This window comes from Callorhinchus milii, unplaced genomic scaffold, assembly GCF_018977255.1.
Source record: "Callorhinchus milii isolate IMCB2004 unplaced genomic scaffold, IMCB_Cmil_1.0 Scaffold1, whole genome shotgun sequence".
Lineage (NCBI taxonomy): Eukaryota > Metazoa > Chordata > Chondrichthyes > Chimaeriformes > Callorhinchidae > Callorhinchus > Callorhinchus milii.
The window spans coordinates 69,697,642-69,714,481 of NW_024704742.1; the positions used below are offsets into that span (position 1 = coordinate 69,697,642).

General features: G+C 45.1%; 1 protein-coding gene across 1 annotated transcript in view; it reads right to left on the bottom strand.

Moving 5' to 3' along the window:
* Positions 1–3,555: 3,555 nt before the first annotated feature.
* Positions 3,556–16,840, bottom strand: part of atrn (attractin) — a 171,090-nt gene continuing 157,805 nt past the window's right edge. The window contains exons 28-29 of the mRNA XM_042343754.1: positions 5,830–5,944; positions 3,556–5,122 (exon numbers count right to left, since the gene is read on the bottom strand). Coding sequence (XP_042199688.1) covers positions 4,998–5,122; positions 5,830–5,944 — 240 coding nt within the window. The 3' untranslated portion in view covers positions 3,556–4,997. The remainder of the gene's footprint in view (positions 5,123–5,829; positions 5,945–16,840) is intronic.

Genomic DNA, 16,840 nt, shown 5'->3' on the forward strand with positions numbered 1-16,840 from the left:
CCGGCGCGGTGTAATAGTTTACAATAATTACTCAGTATTTACATTCCAGTGCAATCAATGCTAAATTATACATATCAACAAACTACTCATTTTATGCACATAGAAATAAAAAGTACAGGAAGGACATTCTGGAAGCAGGAACGGTTCAGGATCGTGATGAGACGAGGGAGTCATTTGGCTTTTGACGGTGCCTTTTAGGTCATTTTACTGTTGGCTGAGTGAGCGAGATTGGGTGGTGCAGGGGGAGGGAGGGGGAAGGGAAGGAGGGAGCAATACTACTAATAACCCTTGCATTTTTTACAACACGTCATCGACTGCCCCAAACTGTCGTGGTTCTCTCAAAGTACCCGGGGTGAGGGGGCGCTTGAACCCACAACCTTCCGACTCAAGAGATGAGAGTGCTACTGACTGAGCCAGGTTGAGACCATGTATGGAGGGAATAGTGGGTAAAATCTGCAGAGTTATGAAAGCAAAGGGGCGTGAGGGTGGATGAAAGAAAATCAGGTCTCTGGAATAATAATAATAATAAAAATAAAGGTCTCTGGAATGAAAGGGCTGGCAAATTACTGCTATGTACGTTACGTCGCCCGGGCCAGCAATCGACAGGCTCACACGATCCACCACACGGAACAGAGCACCAGGACATAGCACTCACTTCTTAAATGTTTAAACCACAAAGTACACACACATACATACTCACTCACATACAATCACTCATTCGCTCATACACACACACACATACACTCACTCATTCACATACACCCATTCACTCACACACCCACCCACTCACTCACACATACTCCCACTCACTCACATTCTTCCACTCACACACTCACTCACACACTCACGCATACACTCACTCACGCATACACTCACTCACTCACTCACTCACTCACACATACACCCATTCACTCACTCACACCCACTCACTCACACACACACATACAGCTATTTGCTGGAGTCCCTGCCCTACGCTCGCTGTCAAATGAAATGAAAAAAAATCCCAGTTCAATATCCAAGCTCAGATGTGCCTCCAGAATGATGTTCCTTTGCTTTAATTAAAACTTCATTGATCGCACAAAACTATAGTTTTGTGGCATGACTCGGAATGTGCGAGTATGAGTGTGTGAGGGTGGCGGTGACCAAGTGAGCAAGTGTGTGTGGGTGAATGAGTGTGGGTGAGGGTGAGCAAGTGTGTGTGTGTGAGAGCGAGGATCATGCCTTTGCACTTAGTCATGCGAGGACTCTGCAATCCTAGAACTGCATGGTACGGGTGCTTTAGTAGAAACTCGTGCTGGGTTTTGGAGTGAGACTGACCCCTCTCCCCAGATCCTCGTCTCTGCTGTCCAGAGACCCCTCCCTTGGCTGTGATACCATTTTCTTTTCACCTAAAAATAGTTTCAAATTGTCAAAAATTCTCAAATCAAATCTTCATTTCTCTCTTTTTAAAAAATATTTAAAAAATGGAAACCTCTTCCAAATCAAGGCCGAATTGAAGAATTTTCTACATTTAATAATAATAATCCTTTATCTGATATAGCGCCCTGTCATGCCATTGAGATGTCTCAAAAGCGCTTCACAGGATATACTGTAAAGTGGAATTGACTGTGTATTTTGTGGGTGAAATCATTTGTATAATTCAGGGAACAATCTGAACACCAAGACAAAAGGATGGTTACAGGCTAAGGCAAGGTGGGGAATCAAGCCTCAGGTCGAAGGACAATCTGTTCTGCATTACAGTGACAAGCACTGAGCTGCTCAGCTCAATAATTAATCAATAATGAGATGAAGATTTGTAAAGAAACATTTTGCTCAGGCAGGTGTCTGTCTGACACCCAAATGTGCAAACCCATTCACCATGCTGAAAGGGTAACCAAACCAGACAAAGGTCCACATATATATCACACCGACGCATGGAAATTTCCCATGTTGGGAATGGAACTCTCTCTCTCACAAGTTGGCAAGAGCCAAGGCTTGGGGAGCCCATAGTAAGTGTTGGGGTACTGCTGGAGGCTAACTGTTGAGCGAACTCTCTGGCAAGCTTTCTCACTGCTTGTTCAGCTAAAACCACCCTATCCATTTGGGCTTTGACTTCATGTGGCGGGACCGTCAGGTGGGGGTGGGGGGGAGGGAACTAGGAGTTCATGGTTTACAGTAGAACAAGGAGATGAAACTGCAAGATGAGACATAGGAGCAAAAATTATCCTTTATGTAACAAATAAGTCAAATATTTGTAGCTTTCCCCCCATCAATTACATGGCTTGACAATCACAAAGTTTGAGGCTAACTTATCCGTTACAGTCCAAAAGGATGGCTGGCTGATGAGAACAGACAATTAGAAATCACTGCCGATACAGGTTACAAAACAGTAGGTGTGGGACAATGGGCAACAGGAAGCTTAATTCACTCCCTTCGATACAGCACTGCCTTGTAACACGCCAGATTATACTGTTTTCCTACACTGAGTTAGGGACCGAGGATTGGCAAAGTGCAAGGTAAAGGTTCTCAAACACACAGACACACAGACTCACACACACACACATATCAAACCAAACAAGAGTTTTAAAAAAGATTAATTGCGATTTTACAGTACTTCAGCTGTAGTGTTTAACTTCAAGGCTTGGAATTTGCAGTTTCACTTTATTCACAATTGTTTTTTGTATTTTTTTAAGATTCATTTATTTACTTGAATGTCATAAGTGGGTAGAAGGCTTTGAGACGCAGCAGCAGAGGATTGAGAAACCGATTCCTCTCCCAAAGGTGGTGTTTCCTGTATTTTCACCACCAGACTAAGATGTGGGTTTCCACTCCCCCCTCCCCCTCCGACCACACCCCAACCCCCAATTTGTGGCTTTAAAAACCAAGCTTAAAAGCCGAGGACAAACCGAGCACACACATTTTGCTCAACAGTGTGACAATTCCACAGAACTGCAGTGATGCAAATACCACATACATACAATCAATGAATGCTCACAGCGTGTGGTGTGGCTTTAAAGGCGAAAATACAAGAAACACCACCTTTGGGAGAGGAATCCCTTTCTCAATCCTCTGGTACTGAGCCTCGATGCCTTCAGCCACTTGTGACATTCAAGTAAAGTGACCCAGGCCTCTGTAGTGTCAGTTGCAGGAATAGATGGTGCGTTTTGGACGGGGTAAGTACAATTCTCCTCACACCCTTTTAACACAATTAGACCAAGGTGCAGCACTCTCACAGGAGCTAAAGAGTCTGCATTTCTACACGTCACCAAACGGGACGAGAAAGGCTGAGTTTTCTAAACTCCATCGGAGGGAAATCAATCATGTGAAATTGGTTAGTTCTAGACAGTGCAAGGTGCAGCTTGGTTAAACCGGGTGTCTGACACATGTGAAAACTCATCACCGTGCTTAAGAGTATCCAAACCGAGATTTCCATGCATCCCAGACACATGGAAACCCTGAAAGATAGATTGTTAGAATGGTCTGCACATTCTTTCCCAAGAGGGAAACATCTTGCTTACATAATTCCGGCAAGTATTAGGCGCAGGTTGCCAAGAGCCAAGGCTTGGGGACCCCAGAGTGTGCTTTAGGTAACTCCTGGAGTCTAACCAGTGGAGGGGAAGAGGGAGCTTAGTGTGACTTGGGAGTGTGGGCTACGTTTGCAGTGCTTCGAGTCCAACGAGGAAAGATAAATTCTGGTGGAATTAAAACCTCTGATTTTACAATCGGGAATTCAATGAAGAGCAACACTGGGAAGAACAAGTCTGTTGGTTTTCTTAGCAAAATAGCAGCTTTGATATGAATAATGTTTCAGCTCTTGGATTTTTTTCCTACCTGTCCCAAACGTGCGCACACTAACACACACACACAGACAAAACCCAACCACCCACCCATGAAAGATCTCATCGAATCTTTTTCAGCCTATAATAAAAGTGAAAGTTGGAGCGTTATAGTCACTTCAGATAGGAGACCTAAGCTTGTATAGTGTGGCCAAGATATTTTGTGCTAATTTACATTCCTAGTACGCAAAATCTTTCAAGATTAATGTAACTAAAAGTTCTCGAAATTTAACATGGTCTTTGCCTGAAGTCCCCCCATCATTTTTTCTCTGAATTAATCGTGTTTTGCCATTCTCCCTAAATAAACCGAACCCCCATAGCTGCTCATTGGGAAATGGGACGTGAGTGGAGAGGGAGGGGGTGATCGAAGAGGGGAAGGCGGGGGCGGTGAAGGGAAATGAAATCATTACTTAGCAAATTATTATATTGGTTACAGCTTGCTGTTCTCACACTACTGTGGCGAAGGATTAGTATGTTTCACTGTTTCTTAGTAAATTTTAATCATATCACCCATCATTCCACCCGTCCCCCCCAAACCCCGTCAGAATAAAATGAGGTATGTTAAGTGTAGATGCTCATTGTAAGCATCCTTGAACTAAGATGAAACAGATCAACAGATCTCACTCCACCCCTCTCTCACTCTTTGCCCCCAACCCCCCCCAACCCCCAAGAAAGTTGCAATTCACTGCAGTTAAACAGTGTACTATCAATCACCAGCTTCATATTAAACTCCCCGCTTCACCCTCCCTCCCACGAGCACCTGGGAGCAAAAACAGGGAAGAAAATGAAAGATTTTTGTTTGTTATAAAAAGCACATATTGCTTCAGATCACAGTGTGTGACCACAAAGGAGCGAGCAATCTCCCACTGTGATTCAAGGGAGGAAGGGGTGGTGTTGGGAAGCGGTGGGGGGTGTTGGAAAGGGAAGGGGTTGGAGGGGAGGGGTGCGGGGGAAAGAGACGTGGCTGACGTCAGGCGACACCCGAGAGTCCCCTGGCTCCTGACGAGGCGACGGCATCTCTTGAGCTAGTGGACACATGCAGACATGAGGTCGGGGGTTTATCACATCTCTTCCCGTCGTCTCCCCCACCCTCCCTCCCCTCTCCCAGGGCCGGGAAGTGGACCGGGCGGTGAGCAGAGTGCCTGAATCCCGCAGGTTGGCAGCAATGGAGGCCTGCGGAGGTCAAATGCAGGTGCCGGGCTGTGCTGGGGGGACGTGCTTCCGACTCCGTCCCACTCCCGATTTTTCTTTGTGATCCATGGACTTCTGCTGCGAGATGTCAACCAGCGCGCTGGCCACAGAGAGACCTGCAGGAAACCAACAGGTCAGCACAACAGCCCAACTGGAGTCAATAGAGATGGACCAGTTACACTCACAGGTAAGTCATTAGGAACATTGTCTCTCCCACTCCCCAGTGAAACCAGGCCCTCTCCCCACACCGGCCCACCCACCAAAACCCAGCTGGCCCACCCAGACCCTCAACCCCTCTCCTCCTTGGTTCAGAGGGACCCCTGAACGACAGTGGCCGCGCTTTCAACCACTACGCCCTGAAACTCTGGAACTCTCTTCCTCCCTCAATACCTGCACCTCGCCCCCTTCTACCCCATCTTCACGCCTGAAGACCATCCTTTTGGATTGTGCTTATAGTCACCTCCCCCTCTCCCTGGCTCGGCATTGTGCTCTGCCACTGTCAAGCGCTCCGGGACTCTACCCTGTGTGAGGGGTACTATTTAAATGCAGCTCTTCAGGGTAGCATTGTTGTTGACAGCATCTCAAACAATGCATCACTGGGCTGGAGCACCACCACCGTCACTAATAACAGCTTATTTATGCAGCACCTTTCATGTAGGCACCTAGACCATAGGCCTAGACTGTGAGCTCAATGACCCGTGTGAGTCCACAAACCTTCCAACTCAGAGGCAAGAGCACCGGTGACTGAGCCTAGCTGCCACCTTAGCGTATAACACAACAACAAATTACATTTGTAAACGGACAAATTTCAGTAAGAACAAACCTGACTGGCCCGGTGGTGGGATGCCTCCCAGTCCTCTCGGCAAGCGGACAAATATGGACAGCACTGCTGCTTTATTACCAAAACACGGCTCCAACGCGATGGGTTTGGGAATGCTCTGCAAAAGAAGGCACAAATCATTGCTGTTAATTATTATCATTAATAATAACGTGTATTTGATATAGCGCCTTGTCATACAATTAAGACGTCATATTCACAGAATATATTGTAAAGTGACTTGAATGAATATTTTGTGGGAGAAACGCGACAGCCAAATGCGCAGCACATCAGTGTCCTACAAACAGCCATGGATTGATTGACCAAATTATTATCATTTTTCTGAAGAGATTATTACCCATGGAAAGCGATCTGCGATCGACTAATGGGTTTCTACTTACTGCTAGGTAAACAAAGCTGCCGCGTTTCGTCCACAAAATATAGTCAATAGTGTATATTCTGTGAAGCACTTTGAAAAGTCTCAACGATGTTATAAGGCGCTATATCAAATGCAAGGATTATTATTATGATAATTCTCTGGATGTGAAAGCCGCTATATAAATGTAAATTGTATTGTAATGATACACTGTATTGTAAAGCAGCTGAAACCAATTGCACAGATAGAGAAGCAGAGTGGAAATTCATCACCACCCGTTACACAGCGCCTTTCAAATAAACAAACATCAGAAAAGCGATTGACAGGATGAGATTAATTAGAAAGGAAGGAAATACTGTTGTGGGTTAATCTGCTCCAGCGATGTTCCAAACACAACGATGAGATGAGTAGCCAATTCATTTAAATTAAATTCTTTTATGTATGGTGAGGTCTTACCACGGAGCAACACAATTTTCATTTGAGAAAAGGTTGGCTTCCTCACCTTGTCTATGCTGAGAATGTATAATCTTGCTCAGCAAAAGGAAGTTGCAGACAGATTGATGGAGCTATTAACAATGCTGGAAGGCTTGTTAAGGAGGCTTGCAATGTTCTTATACAAGTCCCAAGCCCGTGCACACAGGGATTTGCAGCTGTTCATTAACGCTTTTGCACAGCCGACAGTAATTAAAAAAAACAATAATTCTTCCATTTGTTACATCACCTTTCATGTCAGGAGGACGCACTGTAAATATTAACAATAATCCTTGCATTTGATACATGTCGTTGAGACGTCTCAAAGCGCTTCACAGAATATATTGTAAAGTGGATTGACTATATATTCAGTGGGTGAAATGCGGCAGCCAATTACGTACAGCAGCATCTCAAACAGTCGTTGATTGAGTGACTACATTTTGAAGGATTATTACCCCTGGAAAGTGATCTGCCAATCGACCAACAACCAGGTTCCTACTTACTGATAGGTAAACAGACAGCACCTTACTGATAGATGAGTGGAGTAAGGAAACTTGCCTAAGGTTTTGTCCCATCTGGGAATCAAACCCGGGTCCTCTCACTTGTGAGGAGAGCGCGCCAACCCCTTTGCTACCAGACTACATAGAACCATATCATGCCATTAAGACGTCTCAGAGTGCTTCACAGATACACTGTAAAGTCTGTGTGTCTGTGTGTTTTGTGGGTGAAACACAGCTGCCAGTTTGCACACAGCAGTGTCCCACAAGAACCATGAAGTGAGTGACCAATTTTATTTGGGGAGTCTGTTGGCCAGGACACCGCAAGAGAGAAACTCCATTCTCTGTACTGTAATGTAGTGACTGTATTACTTGTAGGCGAATGCGGCAGCCAAATTGCGCACAGCCAACTGGAGAATAGTAGCAGCTCCAACCCATTTGACTCACTCACTCTCCTACTGTCAATTGAGGACATGATGACCATCACCTAATCACCTTATATTACAGATGTTTTAGAACTGGATCCAGCCTATAACCTAGAACTAATGTCAACTCAGCCCATTAACCTGTGGCTTTGGCCAATGTTAGGACAGACTCCAGGTCTGCACTGTAACTGCTCCCACCAGAGACAAACACTAACAATGTCACCAGCAATGACCTCAAGCTCAGACTGTGATTGTTGGAGAGAGAAAGTGACTGAAAGCATTGAATAGCAAAGTCAGCACAGGCACTTCAGAGATGTCCTGTCAGACACAACTGGAAATGGAAACAAGGACAAGTCGACCCAGAAACCATCTCCAGTTTGGTCTCAGCTAAAACATCGGTGCCTAACGCCACCGGCTCCTGATGCTGCACTTTCACATCACATGGAACTAATGCCAGAGGAGGTAGAATTAGAGCAGATCACTGCACTGGTGCGGGGGGGACAACCGGCTTCACCTCCCTCTTGTGCTGATGGTATAAACATACAATCGCGATATACTCCGAGCAACGCTCACTATATATCTTGTGGAGTTCTGTAGTGTAGAGGTCAAAGCACTCGCCTCGCAAACGAGAGGAACCGGGTTTGATTCCTGAGCAGAGCGAAACCTTACGCAAGTTTCCTTACTCCACACGCTTCTGTTTACCTAGCAGTAAGTAGGAACCCGGCTGTTAGTCGATTGGCAAATTGCTTTACAGTATATTCTGTGAAGCGCTTTGAGACATATCAAAAATGTTTTTTTTGGGAGGGATTACTACTCTCTTATTCATTAATTAATAATTATTATGGAAGTAAGAGTACAAAATGTTTGCAAGCTGCAAATGTGCAGATATCCTGCGAGTGCCCCCACCCCTCCCCTTTCTCTCCCTTCACCCAGTTGCACAACCGGCCTATAAGCAATGTCACCTACGCCAGTCACATCACCAGAAATTGCACCTTCTATCAGTCATCCATCTGCAGGAAGGAACATGATGACATTTTGCCTCAGGGTGCATAAACCTGTCTGATTTGAGGATGACGTCTAAGACAGCAGAAAACTCCAAAGGCACTCGACTGCATGCTTGGCTGCTCCAGCCAGCTTTTGTGATGGGATAGGACAACCAAGAGTGTCACGATCTGAACTGTCGCCTGTCTGGGCACAGCCGTTGCAGCAGTTTTAACTGACCTTAGCCCACGTTGGCTCCCCCCCATCCGGATTTGGTTTTGTACGGCAGGTGTCCCACTCAGGGAAACCCAGCAATTATGCTCAATAGACTCCGAACTAAACTGCTGAGGATACTGATACAATACAATTTACATTTATACTGTTGAGGACAGTATCTCAAAGCACTTTGCACAGTTGGCTGGGACCTGATCCACGGGGAGGGGGGGAATATAAAAAACAAAAAGCAGAGTCAAAGTGGACAGAAACAAAAACAGAAGTTGCTGGGAACAATCAGTAGGTCAGGCAGCATCTGGACAGAGCTGGGTGTGGGGGAATTAGAGGGATTGTGAGATGGAGTTCCAGAGAGCAGAGGAGAATGGCTGAAAGACTGACTGTTGGTGGCAGATGTAGAGGGTGGAGGACATGAAGCAGGTTGTTCGCTAGGGAGGAGGGAGGGGCTGCGGATCAGTAGGGTTGCAGAAGGTCCGAGAGATAGGATGCGGCAAAGCCGCTGGAGGGATTCAAATCCAATATAGAGAGTCCTGTAGCTCAGTGGTTCGAGCACGTGCCTCACAAGCGAGAGACCTGGGTTCGATTCCCGGCAGGGCGAAACCTTGTGCAAGTTTCCTTACTCCACAAGCCTGATAATAAGCCCTCAAGAAAAAAAAACAATAATAAATTGTTTTACACAGTGTCTGGGGGATATGTAGATGTGGTGTGTCCGTACAGTGGTGGTATGTTTGTGTGTGTTGTGAATGTGGTATGTGTGTGTGTTTGTGGGTGAGATTAATTCTAATTATTAAGACATCTGACAAATCTTACTTTAATCATACCGAGTCCAGCATTCCCTCTAGACAAACAATGAAATCCAACTGAACAAGAGGATAGCCATGCAGTGTTAAAACAGGAAACTGATAAGGAAATCAACTGGAAAGCTCTGAAATGGTTAACTGAAAGAAAACTACACACCATTGAAAACCATGAACAATGCTTGAGGTTGTATGTTCATGGCTCAAGCGCACTCATGGCTTGGTTGGCTATAAATCTCTTATTTATATTGTATCTGAACCCTTTACATGTCCCGCAGCACACAACCACCCCTTTGGAACACAAACTCATTCCGGATGAGATTACTTCCTTTAAACCCTTCCCTGCCTCGAGAGGTTTACATTTGTGAGCAGAAATGGTCTCACCATCAGCTGCTGTCTCATTAAGTCATGTCACTGCAACCAGACATTTGTCAAGGTCTCTCTTTTTATCTTCAATTAAAATATAATGGACATCAATGGAGAGGAATGGAATTTGTGCTCCCCTCACCTCCTACCACTTCCCCACCAACAAGTATATGTAGGATTGGGGTCCAACAGTATGAACCCATTCTCAGTCGCACCCCCCTCCCCCATTCTCGTGAAACCGCTCGTTCTTGTCTTCAACCCACCATCCCTGGCTGAGCTAGGTCACGACGTACGATCACCTCCCTTCTCTCCCTCTAGTTCGTTGCCAAGCTTCACCACTGTAAACTTCAGAAGAACGTCCCAAGGTGCTGGACAGCTAGGGATCCACCATGCCACCACTCTGGAACTTTCTCCCTTCCCCTTGTGCCATCCCTCCCCACTTCCAAATCCAATCTCGTTATCTGTGCCTTTGGCCAACTTCCTCACACTCATCACCTTCCGACCTTCAGATGAGATGTTAAATCAAGGTCCTGTCTGCCTGTTCAGGTAGATGTTAAGATCTCATGCCACCATTTGAAAAGAGAAGGGAGTTTCTTCCGGTGTCCTGGACAACAGTTCCCACAAAAATAAAAATTGGCCACTCACTCCATGATTGTTTGTGGGACACTGCTGTGAGCAACTGGCGGCTGCATTTCACCCACAAAATACAATCAATTCACTTTACGACATGTGCTGTGAAGCGCTTTGAGACGTCGCAACAACGTGATAAGGCATTACATCAAATGCAAGGATTATTATTATTGTTATTTATCATGATTAGCATTATTATTGATTGGTGGGGTAGGTGAACAGGTTGTTTTACACTGCCACCAGTACAGATGTGATGTGGACTAGCTGGGGAGTCGGACCGTAATCCTTGCATTTGATTTAGCATGTTATCATGTCATAGAGATGTATCAAAGCACTTCATAGAATATATTGTAAAGGGGATTGATTGTATTTTGTGGGCGAAATGCAGCAGCCAATTGCATATAGCAGTGACCCACAAACAATCGTAGATTCAGTGACCAGATTTTGAGGCATTATTACCCCTGGAAAGTGATCCACCAATCGACTAACAACCGGGTTCCTACTTATTGATAGGTAAACAGAGGGGTGTGGAGTAAGGAAACACGTTACGTGATGCAGCATAAATGACAACCGGTATAAGCAGATGGAGTTAATATGGGGCACAGTTCTTCACTTGAACAGGCAGACAGCAACTCACCAATTTCCCGGAGTGTGTGAATAATGTACAGATCTAGAAATTGTCACTTTAGCAAAAAGAAAGGCATTCTTAGTCTGTTTAACTCACACAGCGGTGCCATCGGGAACAGCATGGGAAATTTCAGTGCCTCAGGCGGTTTCCTTTGAAGCCTTGTACCTTTATTGTAATACGACCACTAGCTAGAAAAACAAGGTAGCTAAGATTGCAGGCTGACTATTTTCTCAGGTCTGGCTTCTCAGACATCTCCCTGCTGTTCATTGTGTCAAGACTCAGAGTGTCAGCCTGTAATGTGGTGACTTTGTACCGAATGTGTGCAAGATTTTCAAAAGCTCCAGCAATCATCTCGGAGAAGTTGCAACAAGCATCAGCCTTAACAAAAAGACATCAGAAATCCCAGAGAGAGAGTCAAGGTTAGTCTTGATATACTCTAAGCAACACGCACGGAAATGTCCCAGAGCGTTTCACACGAGTTGCTTTGACGTGCAAAGGCAGGAGCTAATCAACGGCAGCAATGTCCTCCAAACAGCAATGAGATGAATGACCGTGAGCATCAATTTTAAAGGAATATTGGACAGGCAGACACTGACAGAATTGTGGCATAGGATCTTCAACATCCACATGACCCATTAAACATGGCTGGTTGTCAAAGGAGAAGCATGAGTGCACGCATGCACGCGCGCAAAAAAATAAACAAGTATTAGATCATTTTATCAATTTCATGTAATTTCTCAAGAACGATCAAGCATGAAACATGGAACACGATGCTTACAGATGCATTCTCTAATTACAGATTCGTAGCATGTGTTTTTTTTTAAAATGTGCTGTGAAATTTTTAATATGTCCCTGAGCCATTTTTAACATGAGCCTGAGGAAAGGTAAACCTTAAAGACAGGATCTTGATTTTAATAATAGTAAAAATGATAATCCTTAGTAACGATCTTTATAATAATCAGTGCGTTTGATATCGCACCTTATCATATCATTGAGACGTCTCAAAGCACTGTAAAATGGATTGACTGCATTTTGTGGGCAAAAAGCAGCAGCCAGTTGCAAGCAGCAGTGTCCCACAAACAACCATGAAGTGAGTGACCAATTTTATTTGGGGGATTGTTGGGCAGGACATTTTAATATCCCAACTCAAAATGATGGCGCTAAGACAAAAGCAGCACAGATTAGTTTTACCCTATTGATGATGTGTATTTGCAATAGTAATTGTAGCTTGTGTCCTGAAGTGGGGCTTGAACACGCAGCCTTCTGACTCAGATGCAACAGAGCTACCGACAGAGCCAGGCTGACACAGTTCATCTAATATAGTTAATAATAATCGTTGCATTGGATACAGTGCCTAAACACACCTCAAAACCTTCACTGAGTATACTGGAAAGTGGGGTGACTTTATTTTGTGGGAGAATGAGGAGGCCAATTTCTCACAAACAGCTGAGAAGTTACCTGCATAGTTTTACAAGGAAAGGTGAGAGCTGAAGTTTTAACTCTCCTGGTTGCGGACGGACTGGCGTGCTGGGAATGAAGGAATTCAGAGGGAAGAACGCTTACACAGAGTTGTTAGGATGCAAAACACGTTCAGCTACTATATCCGAATCAATTGCAACATTACAAAGGGAATTGGATAAACATTTGACGGATGAAGACATAAAAGGAGATGGAGAAACAGTGGATAGCTCCAATGGGGGAAGCCAGCACAGCCCAGGGACAACAGGCTGAATTGTTTCCTTCTGTGCTGCAATTTCTCATTCTCTGAAAGGCATTATTGTTATAATAATAATTTTTGCATTTTGATATATTGCCTTATCACATCATCAAAACACCACCTCAAAGGGCTTCATACAATTTCAAGTGCAGCAAGTCATGATTTTAAAGTGTAGCGTATTTCGTAGGCAAATGTGGCTGGCAATTTGCACCCAGCAATGTTCCACAAACAGCCATGAAGTGAATGACTAAGTTTATTTCAGGGATTTGTTGATCAGAACACCGAGAGAAACTCCTTTCTCTTCTTAGATGTAGCCATGGGATCATTAATGTCCACCTGAACAGGCAGACAGGTCTTCAGTTTAACGTCTCATCTGAAAGATGGCACCTCTGACATTGCAGCCCCCTGGAGAGTCAGTCTAGACAATAACTTGAAGGGCTAGAACCAACAACCCTTTGACTCAGGTGAGAGAACTACTGACTTAGTCAGGCTGACAGCATTCACAGAATGGAGAGGCTTGAATACACAGCAAACTAAAGGAGTTGCAGGGAATTAGTCAAATACTCCTCATTGAGTCAAAGTCCTGCCCAGTCTTTAATCCGATCAGAAATCTCACAACTTTATTGAAACTTGAAGATGCAGCAGAAAAGACGGGAGCCAAGTCGCCTGATATTAGGGGTGAGTCTTATTTTTTGGTAAGCCGGGTGTCTGTCGCACGCGGAAACCCGTCACCATGCTTAGGAATATCCAAACCAGATAAGAGTTCCACATGTCTCACCTACACATGGCAATTCCTGTGTATTGGGAAGGAATGCACACTCTCCTTGGAGAGACGCATCCTCCTTTCCTCTGGCCTCCGCCACCATGAATTGGCAAGTGGGGATCAGACAGAAATGCTACCGTTTCTTGTCATGCACGAACATGGGTGGGAGATATTCAACAACAACTTGCATTTATATAGCGGTCTTCACACGGGGTAGGATTTTGGAGCGCTTATTCACATTGGCATCTCATGTGCTTGAGAAACTCAAGTTGCTGCCGCCAGTCTCTGGCAGTCTAGGGATCGTGCAGAAATAGTAGTGGAAGCTCCAACTATGACAGAGACTCATCCTTTGCAACTCCGAAACCACAAAGTGAACGGGAGAGTGGTGGGGGTGGGGGGGAAAGAGGAAGGGGGCATTTAAAGGAGTGGTTAGCACACCATAAGGTCTTGGGGTTTGTGCACGTTTTGTTGATTTCAACTTTGCAGCCATCTGGCCAATGCCACAAGCTTTCTTTGTGTCATCTCCGCAGCCCTGCCTCCAATTTACTGACCCCCCACCCCCTCTCCCTCCTCCCCTTTAGAGTCACGATATGCTTGATTAAGCAGAATTGAGCAGCAGGAGCGAGCACTTGGCTGCTAATCACAGGCAGGAAGGCCCCTGGGCACTCAACACACGCTTCAGCTCTCAGCAGGAGGCAGCGTGAAGCGGGGCAGTTACCTCCCGATGCATTAGCACACACAAACAGAGACCACAAGCGCTGAGAATAAAAGCTCAATTACCCAAGACATTTGCAATGAGCTGCCTGAAGAATTGACACTATAAGCGCGATCGAAGCCATCAAGCCTAATAAACAATTCATACACCGTGCTCTCAATCCCCCTGGTCCATGTAGACTGTTAATACTCTTACAAGCTGTGGTCTAAACTGCTACTGTGAACTCTGAGACTGAATGAATGGCCTCCCTCCACGCTGTGTGACTGCACAATCACATCTTCCCTAACGTTTCAAGATTTGCCAGCAGTAAGCCCGGATTCATACTGCAGTCACTTGGCACAGACCCTAGTTGGCTCAATGGGTAGCACTCGCGCCTCTGAGTTGGAAGGTTGTATGTTTGACCGTCACATCTGGACTTTGAGCTCATACAGCCAAGGCTGATGCTCCAGTGCAGTGCTGGGTTTTAATACGATCCCACTAACCATGCTATGAGACCACTGTGGATTCCCATTACATAGCGATTGGAGCACTTGCCTCGCAAGCAAGAGGACACAGGTCCGATTCCTGGGCAGGGCCTACATACACAGCCTCTACTTATTGACTCACCAACAAGTGCAAACATGCCATTAATGTCCATCTTACCAAATCCTTTCAGAACCTTAAAGCCTTTGATCAGGTGGTCTTGGGCAGATGGCTGGATTCCTATCTTTCAGGAGTAGAATTTCCCCAAACCACTTACTGGCAGTAGAATTTGCTCAGTGTGAAATTAAACTCAGGATCTGAGTCACCTCTCTGCACAAGAACTTCAGCTTCTCAGATCTATAAGAGCCCTCACAATACAATTTACATTTATACAGCACCGTTCATATTGGGAGAATATCTCCAATCCCTTTATGCAGTTGGTTGGGCACCTGAACTGCCGGGGGTGAAGAGAACTGAATGTCTAATTTTATCTGGAAGATTGTTGTCCAGGATACCAGGAGAAATTCCCTTCTTTTCTAGTGCCATGGGATCATTAATGTCCAACTGGACAGGCACAAAAAAGGCCTCAATTTAACACCTCATCTGAAGGATGACACTTGACAATGCAGCATACCTCGAGCACTGCATTGGAGTTTCAGCACTGACAAAAACTGGATTCCAAGTCCTGAGATGGGGTTTGAACCCAAAACCTTCTGACTCAGAGGCAAGCATGCTACCAATAAAACCAGGCTGACAGATAATGGGTTGAATGGCCAGCTTCTGTGCTGAGAACGTCTGAGTCTCTTAAATAATGCTCCAACGCAACTTACCGGATTGTCAAGAGAAACAGTGAGCTGCACACTGCCAAAGCATGTAAAATAATTCCAATGCTTTGCAGTGCCAATAACCCACAACACCAAAAGAGATATTCAGACAGTAACACATTATTCTGCCTGAAAGGTCTGTGCCACAGGTACTTCACATCTCTGGGGATGTGTGGTCCAAACAGACAGGCACCGATAGTACTGATTTACAAGTGGAAATCTGTGTAGCCTCCTGTGGGATGTCCTCCCGATATCAAAGGCGCTATACAAATGTCATTTTGTTGTTGTTGTACCTGATGCTATTTTTTATCCACTCAAGAGTGTTGGTGGATGGTTACAAATTGGTTTATGCACAGCGAAGCCAACAGATCATTTTTGTAAATAATACAACAAAACAGAGACAACAGAGACTCCAACATTCAACCTAAACCAGATAATTCCAAACATCGAGTAAGGGAGCTAGGTTTACAGACAACAACAAATTACATTTGATTAGCAACTTTCACGTCGGGAGAACGCCCCAAAGCGCCGCACAGTCAAGCATTTGCACTCGAACTGGGATTTGGGTTCAGGAGGGTGGAGGGCAGGGAGGGTTGGGGTAGGAGGGTGAACAAAGGTGCAGTCGATGAGGAAGGTCTTGAGACATGCCTTGAAGGTGGCAAGGGAGGGGACGATGCAAAGGGACTGTGGGATAGAGTTCCAGAGGGTGTGGATAGGTCACAGAAGTAGGGAAGAGCGAAGCTGTGGAAGGCTTTGAAAGCAAGGACGACAACAACACAAATTGCATTTATACAGCGCCTTTCACATCAGGAGGACAGCGATTCAATTTTCCTTCTGGTAGAAGAATGCAAAATAAAGAGCCAAGGTCAGAAACTATTTCTTCACACAGGGGTTGTGAAAACAGGCAGAAAACCATGGAGAATCAAATCTGATGTTTAATGACAGAGAAATGTTTGGAAAGGGGAAAAATACAGGAATAGGGATTAAAAGATCTGACACAATCTGATACAAGGTCTTGAGTGCAAAAAGTGGACAAAACATCTACATTTATGCAACACCTTTCTTGTCAGAAGGATGTCTCAAAGCGCTTTACACTGCTGACTAAGCATCTGAGACGGGGGAGGGGAGATGAAT